We start from the raw sequence: 22,320 nt of genomic DNA, 5'->3' as shown, positions 1-22,320 counted from the left end.
CGTATAGGCAATTGTTAAATGAAAGAGAAAAAGAGCATAAACAATCAACTTTAGACTCGTATTTTAAAATGTGATTTCACTTTGTATGTAAGTTGACTGTTTATTTAATAAAACTTTTCTTTGTTCGAAAAAAAAGCTTTTCATTTTCTTTACGTAGGAACATATCCCTATTCTGGCCATAGTATTTTTACCTCTGAAAACAAAGTTTCGCTTAACGAAGTAATTTCGTGAAACGCATCCTATTTATTATTCGAGGTATGCCTGTATACAGTAATCCCTCACTTTAGTAGTTTTCCGAAATTAAAGCTTGGTTCACTTAACTAAGCTTTTTGTTCGTGCAGGAATCGATGATATAACTACCTCAGTCTGATGGTATATACTGTAAGTTAAAATATATTCATTATAAAAAAAGTAATAGAGAGCTAGGATTTTCCATCTTTAAAAATACTTTTTTTTTTTTTTTTTTTTATCATGATAGATGATTATGTATTTTGAAAGGCTACAATCTTCCAAGCAATCATAATTTTCTTTCAGGCAGCATATGGGCAAATACAAATGACTGAATAAGGCTGCCACATATGGGTAGCAGGTTGTGCACTGCACAAAGGCACCTAATCAAGTGGGTGCACCATCCTAATTTAATAGTTTGAAAATTTTAAAAATTAAAATAAGTAAAATTAAAAACAAGAATGAGTATTCTTATTCTTGTTTGTACTTTACTATAAACATTATTAAAAAGTTACCAGCCCATTCTATTATTATCTAATTTTTTTTTCAGCCATAAATTATAGGAAATAGAACGATAGACATTCTGATAAAAGACATTTTTTGTTGTAAAATTTTAAAACTTAGTTTTTTAAATTCCAAAATTCATTTTGTTACATGTTCATTGACCTTTATGAAATATTGTATATTAAAATAACTTTATGATTATTTATTATTCTTTTTATGGGGAGGTTACCGATAAGACTTTGCACAAATGTGCCTTGTAGACAAGTGCCGTTCCTGTGAATGAAAGTTGCTGTATTGATATTTTTCACAAACAGCAATATAAAAGTTCTAAAACAACAGTAAACATGTTTAATGAATCAGTTCCTGCCTAAAATTTCATATGAATTGTAAACTAAGAAATACATATTATCATAGTACTAATCTTGTTCAGAAATACTAATTAGACAATTCTGTCCTGAAAATTTTCTGTGTTGTTGGGACACAGTAAAACTTAGAGCTCTGATGCAAAATCTCTGTTCTCCACAGTTAAATTTGTATTGCTTTGGCTGATCCAAAAAATAAATTTGCTTCAATTAAATCTAGGTGGTTTGTCAGATTCATCAATTTTTCTAAAGATAGACAAAAATGGGTGGTGCCAGAGGGAGGTATGACTGTAGGTAATAGTTTTATTTATATTACTGTAAAAATCTAATTCTAATAAAAATTTATCAGATACTAAAATATCTAATATAAAAGATAAGATGATGATACTGGTTGAAACCAATAGAAAACACAATATTAGTGGTACTGGAGAAAACAAATTATTACAAAATAATATTTACTGTTTTCTAATAAATTATTACAAAACAATATGTCTCGGAAGCCCATGCTTAACAGTTGGCAAGAAGAGTGTCTAAGTTTGATGGTCTGGAATGTACAGTGAAATTTCAGATGCTTATTGTAAGACCGAGTTATGAAATTCCATGATACAGCCTAGATGATCCTAGAGAACACCTAAAATTTATTTTTATTTATTTATTTTTTTGATATCCTGGAATTATAAGCTTTTTGGATTCCTAATTTTTCATAATTTGTTTGTTTGTTGGTCCTTGAGGTTGTCACAGAAATTCTCTCAGATTTTCCAGACAAGCTGCACTTGCTACCTGGGAGTCTAAAACACTGATGGAACTGATATTCAGGTGACATTCAAGTCAAATAGACCCAATTTCGGCGAAGTCTGGACCTTCTGAGACAGCCAAATCCTCTGCTTGCACCTTCACGATGGTGGGACTGTTAGTAATCCTGGGTATAACCTCCATGCACAAGTACGTGGTGAGTGACCACCCAGGTGTGAACCAACGTAAGCAGGGGTCGAGGTGTGGCGCCCACACCACATGGAGAAACGCCGCCCCTCTATGTTACCAGGTAGTACTAGGTGGTAGATGACTCTCATCAACCGGTGCAATACCACCACTTTGCTTATTGGAGGCTTGAAGTGGTAGAACCCATGTTTAGTCCCTAGAGCTAAGTTCTGGTCAACCATTCCCTATCTCTTCCATCATGCAGTATGATTGATGACTTTTGAGGTTATCATGAACATCGTGGCGAGATTCAATATTCCTTACATTTCGAGGGTACAGCTCTAAAACGGTGTTCGCAGGCCGGCCGCTGGTTAATACACCGGACCGAACCTATTGGTAACTCTCTAAGAAGCTTCCAGATCAGATAGTGTATAATCTTGTTACCTCTACTCTGCCAGATAGTGACTGGAGGGAGTCCAAGTAGTGTGTATGCGGGGAGCATTGGCGAGGCCACGTTATGTCAAGGATCTGGGTATATTCTTACCACATGTATGCCATATCCAAAAATGTCATTCCTTCATACAGCATGTCCCACCCAATTTTTCTTACTATTGAATACACATGAATTGTCAAACTAATAGAGCAACCTTATCTGCAAAAATATCTAAACCTCCCAAGCACTTCCTAATTCATTTCACAAATATACGTGGTCTCAATTCTAATCTCAATGATGTCCATTTCCACTTGCAGTCTGCCAAACCCCATGTACGTTTTTTGACAGAATCTCAATTATGGGTTGATTCAACTACTGCTCATCTCAGATGCCTAAATTATTCGCTGTATGATTCCTTTCGCCTCAAAGGTGGTACTTCTGCATATGTCCGTTCTGATATTCCGTCAGAGACTTGCCAATTTGGAATCTCCTCTCTTTGATCTTCTCTGGCTTAAAATCTCTCTACCTCATTGTGCCAAATTCATCTGTTATCTCTACGTTCTCCCAACTCCACTAATCACTTGGAGCTCTTTGACTTCCTCTCTTTGCAACTTGACTTTCTCCAGTCCAACTTTCCTAACAATGAGGTAATTTTTCTTGGTGATTTTAATGTTCACAACTCCAGCTGGCTTCCGTTTTCTAGTTACACTGACCCAGCTGGTCGAGATGCTGAGGCTTTTGCAATTACTAATGAGCTTGCACAGATTGTTCATTTACCTACAAGAATACCGGATAATCCTAATCATACAGCCAATACGCTCGATCTTTTTCTCACAAACAACCCTTCTAAGTACACGGTTGAAGTGAGAGGTCCTTTAGGCACTTTAGATCACAACTTGGTGATTGTCTCTTCTCCAATGGAACATTTATCTCATGGCTATTCCCAACCTCGTGTTGTTTGGCATTACAAGAATGCAAAATGGGATGACCTGCGAGACTTCTTTTCTTCTTTTCCTTGGTCAGATTACTGTTTCAAAACTTCTGATGTTAACGTTTGCTCAGATCGTGTCAGTGAAATTATTCTTGCAGGAATGGAATCCTTTATCCCACACTCCACTTTAAAATCTCGTCCTTTATCTAAACCTTGGTTTTCCAATAAATGTGCTAAGGTTGTTCAAGAGAAGAATGTTGCATATCGTAATTGGCTTGTTTCTAATTCTCCAGTTTCATTTTCTGCCTACACCAAAGCTCGCAACAATTGTAAAGCGGTTATTAATCAGTCCAAACTAGAGTTTGAACAGGCTAGGAGCAGAAAACTTGCTTCTTGCCCTAATGGTAGCCGATTAGGCTCCCACCTCTGTCCAAACCAGATGGTTCTGTTGCCACTTCAGCCAAGGATAAAGCTGTCCTGCTAGCATCGCATTTTTCTTCCCACTCATGTATTAATGATCTTGGTAAAACACCTCCCACCATTCCCAACACACTCCATTCAATGCCTCCTGTGGTCTTCTGTCAGAAGTATTTTTACGAATCTTGATGCTAAGAAAGTTCCAGGTCCCGATGGTATTTCTCCACTTGTTCTCAAAACCTTTGCTCCTGAACTTACTCCTATTCTTTGCTGCCTTTTTTCACTTTCTTATTCCAAAGGTGTTTTTCCTTCTGCTTGGAAATTTGCTCATATCCAGCCAGTTCCTAAAAAGGGTGACAAATCCCTCCCATCCAATTATCGTCCCATTGCAATTACTTCTACTCTTTCTAAAGTAATGGAGAAATCAATTAACCGCCAACTCGTAAACTACCTAGAAACCTTCCGTCTGATCAACGATCACCAGTATGGATTCCGTCAGTGTCGATCCACTGAATGGCATCAACATATCACCATTTAGTCCATAAATGGGCTAATTCAATGGAAAGGTTCAGGGAAACACAAGTATTTGCTCTTGACAACTCAAAGGCTTTCAGTCGTGTTTGGCATAAAGGTCTTCTAAACAAGCTTCCATCTTATGGTTTCCCAACTGTTTTTAGTAATTGGTTATCCAGTTTTCTCTCTGATCGCTCACTGAGGGTGATGGTAGATGGCTCTCTGTCTTCTAACTTCTCCACTAATGCCGGTGTCCCCCAAGGTTCAGTTCTTTCCCCCACTCTTTTCCTCTTGTATATTAATGATCTTCTTCTATTGACTGGAAATCCTGTCCATAGTTTTGCCGATGATAGCAAATTGCATTCCACTTTCCATTTTGAGAAACCTTGTCCTGCTCATTCAGCTTCAATTTCTCGAAAATCTGCTACCAATTCCTTAAATGCCGATCTTCAGGTAATTCTCCAGTTTGGCAAAGACAACTTAGTTGATTTCAACCCTTCTAAAACTCAGTCTTGTCTTATATCTCAAAAGAAGAATTCTTCTGCTCCTATGCTTATCTTTAGTGACATTCCGATTTCTAGACAAAATGATATATCTCTTTTGGGGATTACCCTGACTTCTACTTTCTCTTGGCACCAGCACATTACAAATATTGCTTCCTCCGCATCTAAAAAACTTGGTTTTCTCTTTCGCTCTCGGCGTTACTTTACTTCCAAACAGCTGCTCACTCTGTATAAATTGCAAATCCGCCCTGCCATGGAATATTGTTCCCAAACTGGGGTGGTGCCCCCAAAACCTCTCTCAGGCTTCTTGATTCCATTGAGAAGAGGGCAGTTAGGTTAATTAATGATTCATCTCTAACAGAATCTCTCCACTCGCTCTCTCATAGACGTACTGTTTCTGCTGCATGCCTCTTCTACAGATACTTCCACGGGCACTGTTCTTCTGAATTGGCTTCTATAATTCCTGCTCTCTCTTTCAAAACGGTCCAAACACGTGCCGCCTCCAGCCAACATCCATTTACTGTCCAACTTCAAACTCACAGAACCAACTTTTCATCTTCCCCGTTTATTCATTCAACTGCCATTTTCTGGAACAACCTTCCTTCATACGTATTTCCTGAAAATTACAGTCTACAGAAGTTCAAGTCCAATGTCAACAAATATCATCTTTCGTCTTCTCAACCTCCAACCCAAGCACGGTACTAAGTACTATAGGTTCTAATACCTCTCGTGTTTGGGGTTTACATAAAAAAAAAAAAAAAAAAATTATAGAAGCTAAATGATAAAATTAGGCTACTGGTTATAGTAGCATTTCGGTTATTTCCTCAACAAAAAATCCATTAAACAGTTGGTACCTACCTGTGAGTTTTTTAATTTTAAAATGGCTCAATTTAAAAGCTGCCCCAAGCATTTACAAGATGTGGTTTATGTGACAATTTGAAATTTCTGCCAATTCAAGACAGAATTAGTTTCCTGGATATCTCATCATATTGCTACTGTTGTCCGTGGATTTCCATGTTGGCATTATCTTCCATGGAGGATATTCTCCCTAGAAAGCAGTTATAGAGCTTGCTACATCTTATTCCTAATATGAAGAGACTTAGGAAAATGGACTCTTACTTTTTGAATGCTAGAGTCAATGCCCTCATGGGTAGCACGGTTGGTATGATAGCTATCCTTCCCACACTGGGTGGAAAAGACCTGATTTCAAATGCCGGGAAGAATTTTTATGGGTCTTTTTCACGTGGCTGATTTAGTCAGTCTCAGATGAGGATAGCATGGTTTTTTTCTCCCGGAAACTCCGGTTTTTCATCCAGCAAACAGAAAATTGACTTCAGAACACAGTCAATTTACAGACAATATACACAGAGCAACATGGCCTTAGCTGCCGATGCTCTTAAAACCTAATAACAACAGCTGGATTCAGCTTTGTAAATAATTTTAACACAGACCCAATTCTTCAGCATGTTGATTCCAAATGCAGTTTTAAAAAAATATTTCACTATATATCCCTTCAAACTGCACTTTGAAAGAATATCTCACCAAGACTTGTTGAATGACTAGAGCATGGATTGTCTGGCATGTTAATCCAGAATATACAATGGATGTTATAAATAAAATTCTCTCTTTTTTTTGGACATTTATTGAATTTGATATCTGATAATTTTAGCACTTTGTGAAATGTATTTTTTTCTTTTCTGTGTAACTCCCATTAGAAGGTTCTGCTTTGGGGTACGGCTCCTTTTTTATTTTCTAATAAAGGAATTTATATATATATAATTTACAGATATGAGGTACTGATGCTGAATGGCATCAACATATCATGTAAAATTACACTTAAATTAATAAAATAGCAAATTTCTATATTTGCCAGATCTCTGCCATTTCATTGAAATTAAAATTATCTTCACTACTAAAATAAATGTGGTTGTGCCTCCAAGGCTATGGTAGAAATATGCTAGTTATACCATAGAACTAAATGCAGCAACTGAATGCAACATTAGATTATACCTCACACAGTGCACTTTTGCTACTTGACCTCTAAGATAACCAACACAATCAGATCAAAAATCAAATCATGAAAATGAAGAAAGGTGACGCTCTCCTTCAGCAGTGCAAACACATAACACCCTTCTCAAGGAGATGTACCCTCACACCCACCAAAAGATGAGTGCCACTTTCCCAATAAATGAACTTAAATGAAATGAAAATAAAGATAGAAAAACCCCCAAGCACTACTGCTTAAAAAACATCAATGCTTGTGGATTCCAAAAGGATCATATTTTAGCAATTGTCTGCTATCTGGCCAGACAAATGTCTTTATTTTATTTCATTTGTTGTAGGAGTGGCACTCATCTTTTGGTGGGTATGTGTTTGTGCTGCTCCTGCTGAAGGTGAGTATTACTGTTTTTCATCTTTATGATTTGCTTTTAATTTCAGACATAATGATTTATCTTAAAAGTCCGGTGGCAAAATTGCACCTTGTCAAGTATAACCCAACATTGCGTTCATTTTCTGCATATAGTTCCTTTGTATACCAGTCTTGCATTAAAATTATCTTTTTCATAATATATATCACCATGGTAACCAGAGAAGTTTTCAGCTTCACTGTAACTGTTTTGGCAGCTGATACTAGCAACATGGGTATCAATGAGCAGTACACATCAATACCTGTGGTACTAGCACTGGCTGCCATTTTTTGGTGGAGGCGTATGGGCTCTTCATCTTGCAGTGTGTACTTCTTCAATTGAAATTTGCCAAAGATGTAGTTTTATCTTTCAAAATGGAATTGGTGTAATCTTCAGTTTCACTAAGTTAAATGCTTCCCATTTGTGCACAGGTTCATTGTGAATATTTTCAACCTTCACAGGAAACTGTGGGTTTTGAGAATGGTAATCATTTGTAGAATCTTTATAAAAGAATGAATGCAATTTGAAATTAAATAAAACAATTTGGTAACAAAAACAGCATTTAATATTACAACACCCATCAAATAACAACAAGCAATAACAAAAATATAATTCACAGTTGTAATCATACAAGCAAGTTTAAAGAATGAATAATTAAGCAAATCAGTTTTTCTCGAACACATCTGAAATGGCACAAAAACTTCATAAGTCTTGGCTATGGCCAACTTCACAAGATATCAAGATTACTTGATGTATAATATTTTCGTTCAATCTTTGGAAGTTTAAAATGACTTCCTTTCTCCCTCCCCCCCCCCTTTTTTTTTTTGTCTTTGCATACAAAATGTAAATGGTATTTTCTGGTTAACAATGGTATTTTTGGATGACAAGATACATCCGTATTTTAAAAGGATAATGATGTTCTGGCCAGTGAAGCAGAGTTCCTCAGCTAAGGCATATATTTGTTTAAGAAATTTTATTTTTTATTCAAACATAAAACTTTGGATCATGCCTTGATCTTTTTTTCAACCTAAAAAATGGCAGTGGTTCAAGCTTCATGTTGTCAGTAAGGTGTTATCACTCCTTTCACGCTTGTTATTACTGATATTATGGTCTGATCTTTCATTTTCTTCAAAGAGCATATCACTTCGGAACCATATTTTTTGAAACATTTGGTAATTGTCTCCTGTTTCATTAACTCCCACTAGTTATTTACCAATTTGTCACCTGGAAAATACTTGCTTCATCTTGTTGGTGTCAAATCATGATTTGATGCCCTCCATCTATTTGGTTCACTCCTCACATGAACATTTTAAAGGTTCTTGTAATTCCAAGAGGCCTTAGTTGCAGTTGGCTAAGGCCTCCAGGAATTACAGGAACTAACCCCATGTTTAATTCAGCACCCATCCTTTTTATTGCCTCTGTTACATGCGATCTGAAGTGCACACAATAAAAGAGCTAGCTTTTTTTTAGAAGGCCATCTTGAACATTTTGGCCATACTTTCTCTGGCTACAGTGAGAGTTAAAAATGTCACTGCATGTACCTAGCATACCTTTAGACCATAAGATCCATCATACACTGAGTGATCACGGAATTATGACCACCCCTATGAAAACTGAATGCGACCTGTTGACCACGTAAGGTATGAGAGTGCACAGTTAGTTGACCTATGTAGCATAGATAAGGTGTCAGTGGTTCAGTAGGTAGTAAAATTCCGAGCTTGATGGGTAAAAGAAAGGATTTATCGGACTTTGATAAAGGACAGATTGTGGGAGCTCAACGAGCTGGTGCCTCGATTCCCCAAACGGCTGAACTGGTGGCGTGTTCGAAAGCTGCCATTGTTAAAGTATACCAGGACTGTGATCAAAATGGCCAAACAATGACCCGACGGCAAAACTGCAAAGGTCAGCGAAAGGTTATACGAGTGCCAGGTCCAACGACTTGTACAGACAAACAGGTGCACTGTTGAAGAGTTGACTACCCAATACAACATGGGCAACCCGGAACAATATCTGGCATGACCATGCGGCGCATGCTTGCACGTATGGGCTATACCAGCAGACAACCCCTACAGCATCCTCTTCTAACCAAGGTTCATTGGCGTAAAAGACTCGCCTGGTGCAAAGAGCATGCAAGTTGGACATTAGAAGACTGGAAGAAGGTGTGCTGGTCAGATGAGTCATGTTATTTACTCCACACCGTGGATGGTGGTTGTGTACAGATTTGGCGTCAACAATACGAGGCTCTTCATCCATCATGCATTTATCAAAAGTGCAGGCCAGTGGAGGCAGTTGTATGGTTGGGGCACGTTTCACTGGCAGGAACTTGGACCTCTGGTGCATGGGGAACAATGTATCACTGGTCTCCACTACTGTTAACTGCTTGCTGACTGTGTACATCCCGCTATGTTGCACTTTTTTCCGAATGGCAATGGTGTCTTCCAAGATGACAAATGCGCTGAGCCATCAGGCACTTGATGTGCAGGTATGGTTTGAGGAACACATTTCTGACTTCCAGCATATCGATTGGCCTCCGAACTCCCCCAATATCAGTCACATAGAGCACTTTTGGGACACTATGGAAAGGCATATCAAGTGTCTGGATACACCAGTCACCTGCATTGCTAGCCGCATTACACACAGCTTGGTTGGCCATACCTCCCAAACATTTCCGACATCTTGTTGAATCAATGGCACATTGGATAGCTGCTGTACTGAGGGCAAAAGGCGGACCTACGAAGTATTAGGTAGGTGGTCATAATTCAGTGATCACTCAGTGCGTGTCAATATAACAGAGAATGCACTGTTTAACACAATAAAATATTATTATTTTGGATTATTACGTTACACAGAGGGAAACAGAGACAGAATAAGTAATGACAAGTTTAATATTAATTGGAAAAACACACATATATTAAATTAAATTAAATTTAATATATGTGTGTTTTTTTTCTCCGTATTGCTCTGGGTAACATAATAATCCAAAATAATAATAATGATGAATCCAGAGCGCACAGGCATCTTTAATCATACAATAAAATATATTCAAAATGTATAGAAAATGCCTGCAAATTTTCTTTTGAAATCCCTAAGGTTACATCTGCACTGAAAAATAGCATTTTATAGTACAGTCCTTTTTAACCAGTTCTTACGGTAAAATTACTTCAAACACTTCTGTCATGTAATATAACTCTTTAGAATTCAAGATCACAATTGCACAGTAGTAACTGCTGAACCTAGGATGTGTGTAACTGGAATGTGATGCTTCATGTATTCCCCATTAAATAAATTTTTTGCAACTATATCTTATATTATTTTGAAAACTCACCCATTCGTAGCAGTCAGTTTTATTTTTTATTATTTGTAATTTGCAAGAGTTGGAAAAATTATCTGCTTATGTTGTAGACAGAATTTTCTTTGATTTTTTTATTGGTTTGTGTTTTGCAGACAGATGTGCCATATTCAGGCTATCCTGGCTGTATTGTGCTGAATAAAAACCCAGGTCTTGTCTGTGGAGGTGGCAGCTTCACACAGTGTACATTTAATGGTTGCCTAGATTCAGCAATGAAAATTGTAACAGAAGTAATACAAATGCTGGGACAAAAAAAGAAAAATTCATAGTACTCAACATACATATTTAAAGTGCAAAGACCAGAATGAGACAATATATATATATATATATATATATACAGGGTGATTCACTACCAGTGCGACAAACTTGCAGGAAGTATAGGGAGCACAAAGACGAATCGGAATCACATAGCATTGCAGGGTCCGAAATGCCTTCATCATGCGGTAGAGGACGTTGAACGGGAGGTCGCGTGAACAGCGATCCCGCTGGAAGTCAGCATTTGTGAACCGGTTCCCGAGGCAGTAGGATGGACAAGTATTCAAACGTTGAACTGGCCAACATGCACCTCGCGTATGGAGCTGCGGACTGTAATGGGTGCGCTGCTCTGTGCTTGTACCAGGAACATTTCCCGCACAGGCGTGCTCCTCATCATACGATTTTCGCACGTGTGCACAGAAGGTTACGTGAGACTGGTTGTTTCACGAGAGGTACCATGAATCGAGAGCGAACGACGAGGACGCCAGACAATCAGGAGAATGTCCTACGTCTTGCAGAAGGCAATCTGAGTATGAGTACTCGAGCGATAGGCCAATGATTGGGTATTTCCCAATCCACTGTATGGAGGATACTGTCAAAAAACCAAATGAGTTCATACCATCTGCAACGCGTCCGATCATTGGAGCCTGCGGATTATTCACTCCGGAGGACTTTTGCTACGTGGTTTCTTCAACAGAAATGATTTGCAAGTGCTGACTTCCAGTGATCGCTGTTCACGCGACCTCCCGTTCAACATCCTCTACCGCATGACGAAGGCATTTCGGACCCTGCAATGCTATGTGATTCCGATTCGTCTTTGTGCCTCCTACACCTGCAAGTTTGTCGCACTGGTAGTGAATCACCCTGTATATATTATTTTTATTTTTTTAGTTATTATTTATTTTTTTACGTCTTTCTCTCTCTCTCAAGAACAGTTGGCTTTTCTTAACAACTCTGTTGTTTGTAAGCTTCAGAAATGCATTTAATACTTCATATGACAAACTTGTTAGCATGAAACAATAAATTTTCTTGTAAAGTTTAAAATGTTTATGAAGTGAATATTACATTATTTGTAAATAAACTTTTAATAAAAGTATTCAGTTGTAGAAATATTTGTATGTGTATTTACATAATGGATAAAAAGAATTTCTTGAAAAGACTATCAAAAATATTCATCATATGATACAAAAAAAAAGTATCTTCCTTAAAATTTATCATTATACAGGCAGTTCCCACTTTACGAGTATTTGCTCTATGAGTTCCCGGGTTTACGAGTTCTTTTTTTTTTTTTTTTTTTTTTTCAAGTATCAACAGAATCGAAAATATGAACATTAATTGCAATAAATAAATGCTAAACATTCATAAATACGGCATTTCAAACCACATGCATAGCTCTACAATACATTACTACTGCACATGTGTTTATTTGTTCAAGCAGAGATAAGGAGGTCCAATTCTTAAAGAATTTTGGAAAGAATTCATTATTTTAGATGCAATCAAAATAATATAACGAGCCTGGGACAAAATTACAGAGAAGAACATGAAGGGTGCTTGGAATAAACTCTCATCAGTTTATTGATAATTTTGAAGGATTTCAAGAACCAGCAGAGATCATACAAAATGAAACAGAAGCAGTCATTAATATTGTTAACCAATTGTAACTTGAGGTTTCTACAACTGACATTACTGATCTACTTCAAACACACAATGGAGAGCTCACAAATGAAAACCTCCTTGAAATAGCAAAATGTGAAGAAGCTCAGGAAGAAGATTTAACAGCTGAAACTCTTATTCGCTCCTTCACTCTCAAGGGGCTTGAGGAAGCTTTACAACACAGAGAAAAAGCAATTGAGATTTTCAAGTCACAAGATTCAAATTTTGAGCACACTAGAAAAGTTGCTACAGATTTAAAAAATGCTTATGCATGCTACTGTGAAATTTATAAAGAAAAGAGAAGACTGTCTTGGAAACAAATGACTCTTGAAGCATATCCGAAGAAGAAGAAGACTCCTTGTGCTTCCAACAAACCAACAAGTGCCGAGCCAAAAATTAGTGAAGAACCATCAACGATTGTGCATTTAGTCGATGATGATGATGAAGAATAAATATTCTTTAACATTTGTATGACATAAATAATTTCTTTATTATTATAATTTACTTGATTTTAAAGGCTATGTTTTCATTTCTTTGGATAAGTAAATTATTGTTTAAGCAAAAACTATTGTTTTGTTGATCTTTATTAAACATTACTATGGTCGTATTTCATTATTGAGAACATAACCCCTGTTTTAACATTACATAAGGGCCGCCGTAGCCTAGTGGTCAGGCGTGCGGGTGCATAAGTACACATGCCTTGAGTGACTGGGGTTCAAGCCCGTGACTGCTGAATATGTGCTGTTTCTTGTATTCTGTCTCTCTTGTTAACTCCTCTGACTGTTTGGTCGTCCCGGAGTATAAACAGAAAATTTATTTTAAATTTATTTACATCTAGGGGAAATAAATTCCTGCTTTACGAGTTTTCGCTTTACGCATGCGGAACGAATTAACTCATAAAGTTAGGAACTACCTGTAGTATGGAAACTTTCCGTGTTCTAGACATATTCCTTGTAGTTCACATATCTTGACAGCACAAAAAGTCTTTCAGTGTTTCTGGGTCTTTGTGAAAGGCATCAAAAATAGCGATTTCTTCTACTTCTCATAAAATTGCTGAGAAATTCACATTTTTCTATTTTAGTTATATGTAGTAAATGTAATATAAAACTTGGCATCCTTTTTCATATTTTCTATTTTTAAAAATCTTTTCTGATTGTCTCTTGATAAATGTTATTTTAACCTTAGTGGACAGCTGTATAGCAGGATAATATCTGACAGAAGGTCATCTCAATCTAGGTAGAAAAAGTAGATAACATTTATTATATTAACCTTGCCACTGGTTTCAATGATTGTTAGTTGATTAAATGAGACCTAAAAATAAAGGATTATCTTTGAAGCATGGGTCACATTCTGACTGTATCAATAAGGAAAATTCAGAGGCCTAAACAAAATGATCAAGTCTATACTTTCAGCTGTCAGAAAACTTCTCAGGTCCTTCACAAATAAAGAGGTTGCACACATCTAGAAATAGCAGAGAACTGCTTTCTCTCACTTTAACAGTGCTGAAAAATCCATTTCATTTGGAAGAAACCAAGTGATTTAGATTCACTGCTTTCCTCTGTTTCAGAGTGTTAACACATTAGTGCAGTTCAAATTGATAACCTGTACACTGAATTATTAATAAATTTCATATTTATTATTAACATTATTATATTTTTTAGATTAAATAATCAAAAAGTAACTCTATAAAATGGAATATATAATTTATGTAATTACAATAGATTTTTCAATTTCAACTTTTTAGTGACAAGATTAACACCAGTAAAGTGGATAACCCTTGGAATATACCACTGGTGCAGTAATGAAACAGTGAAAAAATACTGCACTTACAATGCATGTGTATTTACATAATGGATAAAAAAAGAATTTCCTAAAAAGACTATCAAAAATGTTTATCACGTGATACAAAAAAAAGTATCTTCCTTAAAGTTCATCATTATAGGATGCAAACTTTCCATATTCTAGACATATTCCTTTTATTCCAGACTGATAGCATAAGAAGTCTTGTAACATTTCTGGATCTTTGCGAAAGGCATAAAAAATAGCGATTTCTTCCACTTCACCCAAGAAAGAATGACACATCTCTTTGATTCTGTAAATAGAATATCTGATAAGCAATAAGCACCTATTATGTGCAATTCTGTGTGCATTTGTGAAAAAGTTCAAAAAATAGACCACGTATTATTCTGCTTGAGAATCTTAAAAATTTAAAGTAAAAATTACTTTTTCGATCCAAACATTTATGGATATGAATTCAGAAAGATGAAATATTTAAAAATATATATTTAATGCAATAAAAACTATTTGTAATTGTATTCTGCAATTTTTATAGTATGAACATTATCAAGATTGCATTTTAAAACAATTCCTAGTGGCCGTACTGAAATACAAATGTCATTGGAAATTTCTATAAACATAGAAATGAATTGGCTATCTTCCAAAGTTTTTAACAGTGTTTTTTTTGGGGGGGGGGGTTAAAAATTGTATGCATACAATTTATATCATGCATAGTTGGAAGATTAAAACTTATTGATGATTAAATGAAATAGCAAAGTATGTGCAAGGAGTAAAAAAAAAAAAAAAAAAAAAAAAAAAAAAAAAAACTTTGCTATTGAAATTAATTCCATAAAAAATATTTTTGTGTATGTATATTGCTTGACTCTTACACCAACTGTTTACAACAGTGTGAACTTGGGTGACGGCTGATATTGACATAAATGTGAAATCATACTGTGCCTCATCGTGGTATGTAACATTTTAAGAGTACTTAGAGTACATTTTAAGATGTACTCTAAGTACATTTTAAGTGTACTCTTAAAATGTATGTAACATTTTAAGAGTACACCTCATGAAGCACTTAGTCAAATACAGATTGAAGTGATTTTATTGTGAGCATAGTGCCAACAACAGTTTTTATGATAATTTCAGATCATTATTGACTATATATATATTGGTATTGCTATAAATATGACTGGTTACAGGTTAAAGTATATCTACAGGGAGAATTTAGCATTAGCATTAGTAGAGGCATTTGATGCAAGAAAGCAAGCTTATGCAGCATCAGCCAAAAAAAAAAAAAAAAAAAGTAACATAAATAAATAAAAATAACCACTTCCACTTCACCCCTCTGTTCGTTCGAAATACCTGTCCAGCTGAGCCTTAAACTTATTTAGGCTATCAACTTCCACGACAAGGGATGGAAGTCTGTTCCACCTACCAACCACCCGCTGGCTAAAGGCAAATTTCCGCACATCTATCCTACATCTGTCTTTCCTCAATTTGAATTTATGCCCTCTCAGGTGATTATTCTGAGCAAGAGGAAGAATCCCATCAGCATTGAGCATGCTCAAACCATTCAAGGCTTTGTACACCTCTATCAGATCACCTCGCTGGTGCCTAGTTTCCAGACACTGTAATTCACAAAACTTAAGCCTTTCTTTGTAAGAGCACCCCTTTGTCCCATTCACCATTTATGGCAAATAATGAAGAGATTTGAAACCATCCCCCCCCCCCAGTTTACCTAAGGCCAAAGGAATTGCATAGAAATAGATAAAGGAATATTTTATTAAAAAAGAATTGCTGTAGGTGGATTTACACACCAATTTTTTCCTGTCATTATATGACAGCTTATACACAAGGAATTTATAATTGTTAAATGGATATGAATAAATATTTGTTGTTTTTACCATTATAAGGATGAATTACAAACACTGTTTTTTCTTATTTCAATGTACTATCTGGCAAGCAGGTAGCACCACAACAAACCAAAACTGTAACTGCACAAGAGAAATCACAATGAATTTTGTGGGTACTTGCAAATTCGCCAATCTGGTTTCAGCATAATTACTGCAAGGTTGTTTGTTTGTTATTTGGTTTTTAGGAGCATTAGCAACTAAGACCATATTGCTCCGGGATATGCGGTCGTCATTCCCTGACCTTTCCGCATCCTCCGTATTTGGTGGTGACGGGCTCAAACCCCGGTCTAATCAAGAAGCGTGTGCTACACACTGCTGCTCCTTCCCACCTAGCTACGGAGGCGCCACTGCAAGGTGTGTGGAAGAGATGTTTCAAGCATTTATGTATGGATGGCTAAATTTAAGAAAATTGGAACTCTGCAGCATGCTAAGTGTAACATAAAACTATAAATTTTACTTGAAGTTGTGGAGGAACACTTGTATACTGCAAATGGTTTCTGAATTACTACCACCTAATTTTATCAACACGTGAATAGTTTCTTGTCACAATGTTTCAATTTACCAAAGATGGAATAACAACCTGGAGAAAGTGTACTTCTTTGAAGAAAAAAATTTTCATGATCCAGAACAAATGAATTGTCATTACATTAGCATTAGTTGAGCCATGTGATGCAAGAAAGCAAGCATATACAGCATCAGCCAAAAAAAAAAAAAAAAACCTTCCCATCCGGTCACTCCAAATGTTTGTCTAGTTCAGCCTTAAATTTATTTAAACTATCAACTTCCACAACAGATGGAAGTCTGTTCCATCAATCAACTACCCGCTGGCTGAAGGCAAGCTTCTGCAGATCTATTCTACAATTATCTTTCCTCAATTTGAATCTATGCCCCCTCAGCTTCTTAATCTGAGCAAGCGGAAATATCCTATCAGCATTGAGCCTGTTCAGAACATTCAAGGCCTTATACACCTCAATCAGATCACCTCACAGGTGCCTAGTCTCCAGATGCTGCAACTTGCAGAACTTAAGACTTTCTTTGTAAGAGCACCCCTTTGTTCCTCTTGCCAACCTTGTTTCCCTTCTCTGTACTCATTCTACCAACTCTACATCCTTCCTAAAATGAAGCCTCCAGACTTTTTTTTTTTTTGGTAGTTGTTGGCGCATAGACTTCTGTGGCCATAATGCACCTCCCAAGGTTTTTGCAGTACTTTGATCCAAGCCCGAGGCGGGAATAAAACCCGCGACCTTTGGGTTGCCAGGCAGGTACCTTACTCACCTGGCTAGCCCGGTCGGCTCCAGACCTGTAAGCAGTACTCAAGGTGTGGCCTGACCATAATCACCTTGTCTCTGCTAACAAAATTCCTATACAGAGTGATTCACTACCAGTGCGACAAACTTGCAGGAGGTGTAGGGGGCACAAACACAAATCGGAATCACATAGCATTGCAGGGTCCGAAATGCCTTCATCATGCAGTAGGGGACGTTGAACAGGAGGTCGCGTGAACAGCAATCCCGCTGGAAGTCAGCATTTGCGAACCGGTTCCTGAGGCAGTAGGATGGACGAGTATTCAAACATTGAACTGGCTGACATGCACCTCGCATATGGAGCTGCGGACTGTAACGGGCACGCCGCTCTGCGCTTGTACCAGGAACGTTTCACGCACAGGCGTGCTCCTCATCATACGATTTTCGCACGTGTGCACAGAAAGTTACATGAGACTGGTTGTTTCACGAGAGGTACCATGAATCGAGAGCAAACGACGAGGACGCCAGACAAAGAGGAGAATGTCCTATGTCTTGCAGAAGGCAATCCGAGTATGAGTACTCGAGCAATAGGCCAACGATTGGGTATTTCCCAATCCACTGTATGGAGGATACTGTCAACAAACCAAACGAGTTCATACCATCTGCAACGCGTTCAATCATTGGAGCCTGCGGATTATCCACTTCGGAGGACTTTTGCTACTTGGTTTCTTCAACAGAAACGGTTTGCAAATGCTGACTTCCAGCGGAATCGCTGTTCACGTGACCTCCCGTTCAACGTCCTCTACTGCATGACAAAGGCATTTCGGACCCTGCAATGCTATGTGATTCCGATTCATCTTTGTGCCCCCTACACCTCCTGCAAGTTTGTCGCACTGGTAGTGAATCACCCTGTATATCATCGACAAAACTCCATGACCTGCTCTGGCATCCTGTCTGCACTGCTCAGAGAACTTCATATCTGACTACAAAATTACCCCCAAGTCTTTTTCATTCTCCACCTCCCTGAGTGTAGTACCACACAGTTGGTACGTTTCTCTTGGATTACTGCTACCATGCAGTACTTTGCATTTGTCAATGTTAAACCTCAGTTGCCACTTCTCAACCCATCTGCCTAACTTTTCTAGATCCTGTTACAGTACATAAAAAAAAGCACTGGTTCAGACACAGCATGGGTTTAAGGGGAAGTCCTGTCTGACCAATTAGATCTTGTGACTACGATGTGGTCACAAAGGAACTGGATGCAAAAAATAATTTTCATATCGTATACTTGGATTTCAGGAGAGCCTTTGATACTGTTGCACATGGAAGACTACTGTACAAATTCGAGTGGTATGACATTAAGGGCAAGTTGCTGCAATAGTAAAGGTATGGTTGAGTGGGAGATGGCAATAAATGGACACTGCTCTACGTGGATAATGTTATTTGTGGAGTCCTCCTGGGTTCGGTGCTGGGCCCATTGTTGTTTTGTGTATTTGTCAATGATATCGATGAAGGTATATCAGGCTAAAAATCCAACTCTGCAGATGATACAAAGATTGGCTGGGTTGTTAATGACAGTATGTTACTGCAACAGGATCTAGAAAAGTTGGGCAGATGGGCTGAGATGCAGCAACTGAAGTTTAACATTGACAAATGCAAAGTACTGCATATGGGTAGCAGTCCAAGAGAAATGTACCGTATGGTACTACACTCATGGAAGTGGAGAATGAAAAAGACTTGAGGGTAATTGTGCAGTTAGATATGAAGTTCTCTGAGCAGAGCAGATGGGCTGCCAGAGCAAGTCATGGAGATTTGTCAATGATATACAGACAGACCTTGCATAACGCGAGTTCGATTAACGTGTTTTTCAGTTACCGCTATTTGAAAAAATTATACCACTTTTCACTTTACGCAATACAAATTTCCAGTTAACGCAATCTTTTTTTTTTATGTGATAGTCGAAAAAGATTTGAATCGCGTGTCAGACGCGCAATAAACAAATGTTTGCATGCTGCCCGCCTCAGTGTGTTCCATCAAAAATCGGAAGAAGACATGTTACTTGTTTGTCTCCCGCTAATAAAATCAATGCAGACTTGCATTTAAAAATTCAAATTTTTAAATGAGCCAGATGAAAATGTTACCACAAGGAGATAACGGTAAAAGAACTAGATGAAATCTTTCATATCGCAGAGAACCCCAAACAAAAGGTTTGCAGTTCTCTGTGATATTTATTTCGCCAGGGCTCAGAGAAGATTGTTGTCGGCTATCAGAAATTGATTGATGAAAAGAGAAAGTCAACACTGTTCAAATATTTCCATAACAAATCATTTCTTCATTGTGTATTTTATGTCAGAGGTTCCCAAACTTACTCGGTTCACGGCGCCCTTAGTGTCTCAATAATTTTTTCAGGGCACACCTAGACCAAAAGAAATACCTAACAGTTCCGTTTATTAAGTAGTTAGGTCCAAACAACTTAAAAAGAAATGTTGAAATTGTAAACTACCTCGAGCTAGTAGTTCGCAGGGTGTCCGACAGATGTCAAGTATCGCTGTGTTTCCCTCAAAAATTTTAAATATTCCGCGGTGCACAGTTTTGGGAACTGCTGTTTTATGCAATAAACATTTAATTCCATAATTATTTTCATTATCTTTTACATTGTATAGAGTTAAAAAGTTATTTAAAAGGTATTTTTAAAATTCTTTATGGACATTCCAGAAGGTCAAGGACCAATTATAATTTTTCCTATTGATTATTATATTTGATTAACACGTTTCTGTTTTGCGTGATGCACTCGCGGGACGAATTAATCACATTAATTGAGGTCAGCAGTGTGGGAATTTTGCTAGCAGAGACAAGGAGGTTATTATCCTTTTGTATAAGGCAATGAATATCTTGAGTACTGCGTACTGGTCGGGAGTCCTCATTTTAGGAAGGATGTACAGTTGCTAGAATAAGTACAGAGAAGGGCAACGATTGGTGGGAGGAACAAAGGAGGTGCTCTTACCAAGAGAACTGTAAGTTCTGCAGGTTGCAGCATCTGGAGACTAAGCACCTGCAAGGTGATCTGATTGAGGTGTATAAAGCTTTGAATGTTTTGAGCAGGTTCAATGCTAATGGGATACTTCCCTTGCTCAGATTTAGAATCTGAGGGCATGAATTCAAACTGAGGAAAGACAGTTGTAGAATAGATGTGTGGAAGTTTGCCTTTAGCAAGCGGGTAGTTGATTGCTGGAACAGAGTTCCATCTGTTGTCGTGGAAGTTAAAAAAAAAATTAAGGCTGAACTAGACAAACATTTGGTGTGACTGGATGGGTGAAATGGGCAGGTTTTTTTTTTTTTTTTTTTGGCTGATGCTGTATAAGCTTGCTTTCTTGCATCATGCCTCAACTAATGCTAACTAATGACAGTATGCTACTGCAACAGGATCTATCTAGAAAAGTTGGACAGATGGGCTGAGAAGTAGCAACTGAAGTTTAACATTGACAAATGCAAAGTACTGCATATGGGTAGCAGTAACCCTAGAGAAATGTACCAGCTGTGTGGTACTACACTCAGAGTATTAGAAAATGAAAAAGAGGGTAATTGTGCATCAGATATCAGAAACTTCATATCTGTGTAGTCAGATATGAAGTTTTCTGAACAGTGGAGACATGCTGCCAGAGCAGGTCATGGGATCTTGTCAATGATATACAAGAATTTTGCTAGCAGGGATAAGGAGGTGATTATCCCTTTGTATAAGGAAATGGTCAGGCCACACCTTGAGTACTGCATACAGGTCTGGAAGTCTCATTTTAGGAAGGATGTAGAGTTGCTAGAACGAGTACAGAAAAGGGGGAAAAATTGGTGAGGAAAAGAAGGGGTGCTCTTACCAAGAACGGCTTAAGTTCTGCAAATTGCAGTAGGAGACTAGGCACCTGCAAGGTGAGAACTGATTGAAGTATATAAGGCCTTGAATGGTTTGAGCAGGCTCAATGCTGATGGGATTATTCTCCTTGTTCCGATTATAAACCTGAGGGGGCATAAATTCAAATTGAGGAAAGACAGTTGTAGAATAGATATGCGGAAATTTACCTTTAGCCAGTGGGTAGTTGATTGCAGGAACAAACAATCCATCTGTCGTTGTGGAAGTTGATAGCTAAATAAATTCAAGGAAGAACTGGACATACTTTTGTCATGAATGGATGGGTGAAGTGGGAAGTGTGTTTTTTTTTTTTTTTTTGGCTGATGCTATATAAGCTTGCATCATATGCCTCTACTAATGCTAATGTTAATTGCAGAAACCAATTCAGAACATTGCCCATGGAAATATCTATAGAACAGGCATGCAGAAGAAACACAATGACTAAGAGACAGAGAGTGGAGAGACTTTTTAAAGAGATATGTCACTAACCTAAATACCCTCCTCTGAATAGGGTCTAGAAGCCTAAGATGTGGGAAAAAATATTCCATGGTATGGCAGATTTGGCATTTGTGCAGAGTGAGTAGCTGTGTAGAAAACAGTTAATGTAGGGAACAAAGAGATAAACCAGTTTTTTTTTTATCTGTGGAGGAAGCAGTATTTGTTATGTGCTTGATGCCAAAAGAGAGTAGAGATCGAGGTAATCCTTAACAGGAATATGAAATCTTGTCTAGAAATCGAAGTGTCATTGAAAATAAGCACACGAGCAGAAGAATCATTTTGTGAGATATAAGACAAGAGTGAGTTTTAGAAGGACTGAAATTAAATTAGTTAACTTGGCCTCAATGGAAAACGACCCACAGATCAGCATTTAAGGAATTCAAAATATTCAAGAAATTGAAGAAATTGTGCAGGGCAAAGTTTTTCAAACTGGAAGGTGGAATGAATTTGCTATCAAGAGTAACACTTTAGATAGGATTTCCAGCCAATCGAAGCAGAAGATCATTAA

General features: G+C 37.5%; 2 protein-coding genes across 2 annotated transcripts in view; one reads left to right on the top strand and one right to left on the bottom strand.

Annotated features, from left to right (window-relative positions):
* LOC150083717 (renalase-like) overlaps positions 1-10,835 on the top strand; it is a 58,096-nt gene extending 47,261 nt beyond the window's left edge. The window contains exon 7 of the mRNA XM_090378581.1: positions 10,662-10,835. Coding sequence (XP_090234707.1) covers positions 10,662-10,835 — 174 coding nt within the window. The remainder of the gene's footprint in view (positions 1-10,661) is intronic.
* A 3,562-nt stretch (positions 10,836-14,397) lies between these two features.
* The window catches only part of LOC150083716 (marginal zone B- and B1-cell-specific protein-like), a 32,081-nt gene continuing 24,158 nt past the window's right edge, over positions 14,398-22,320 (bottom strand). Inside the window, exon 5 of the mRNA XM_090378580.1 lies at positions 14,398-14,566. Within this exon, the coding sequence (XP_090234706.1) occupies positions 14,398-14,566 (169 nt within the window). The remainder of the gene's footprint in view (positions 14,567-22,320) is intronic.

Source organism: Mastigoproctus giganteus, chromosome 7, assembly GCF_048544385.1.
Source record: "Mastigoproctus giganteus isolate SK-2022 chromosome 7, ASM4854438v1, whole genome shotgun sequence".
Taxonomy (NCBI): Eukaryota; Metazoa; Arthropoda; class Arachnida; order Uropygi; family Thelyphonidae; genus Mastigoproctus; species Mastigoproctus giganteus.
The sequence above is the reverse complement of the archived record's forward strand: the minus strand, read 5'-3'. Positions and strand labels throughout refer to the sequence as shown.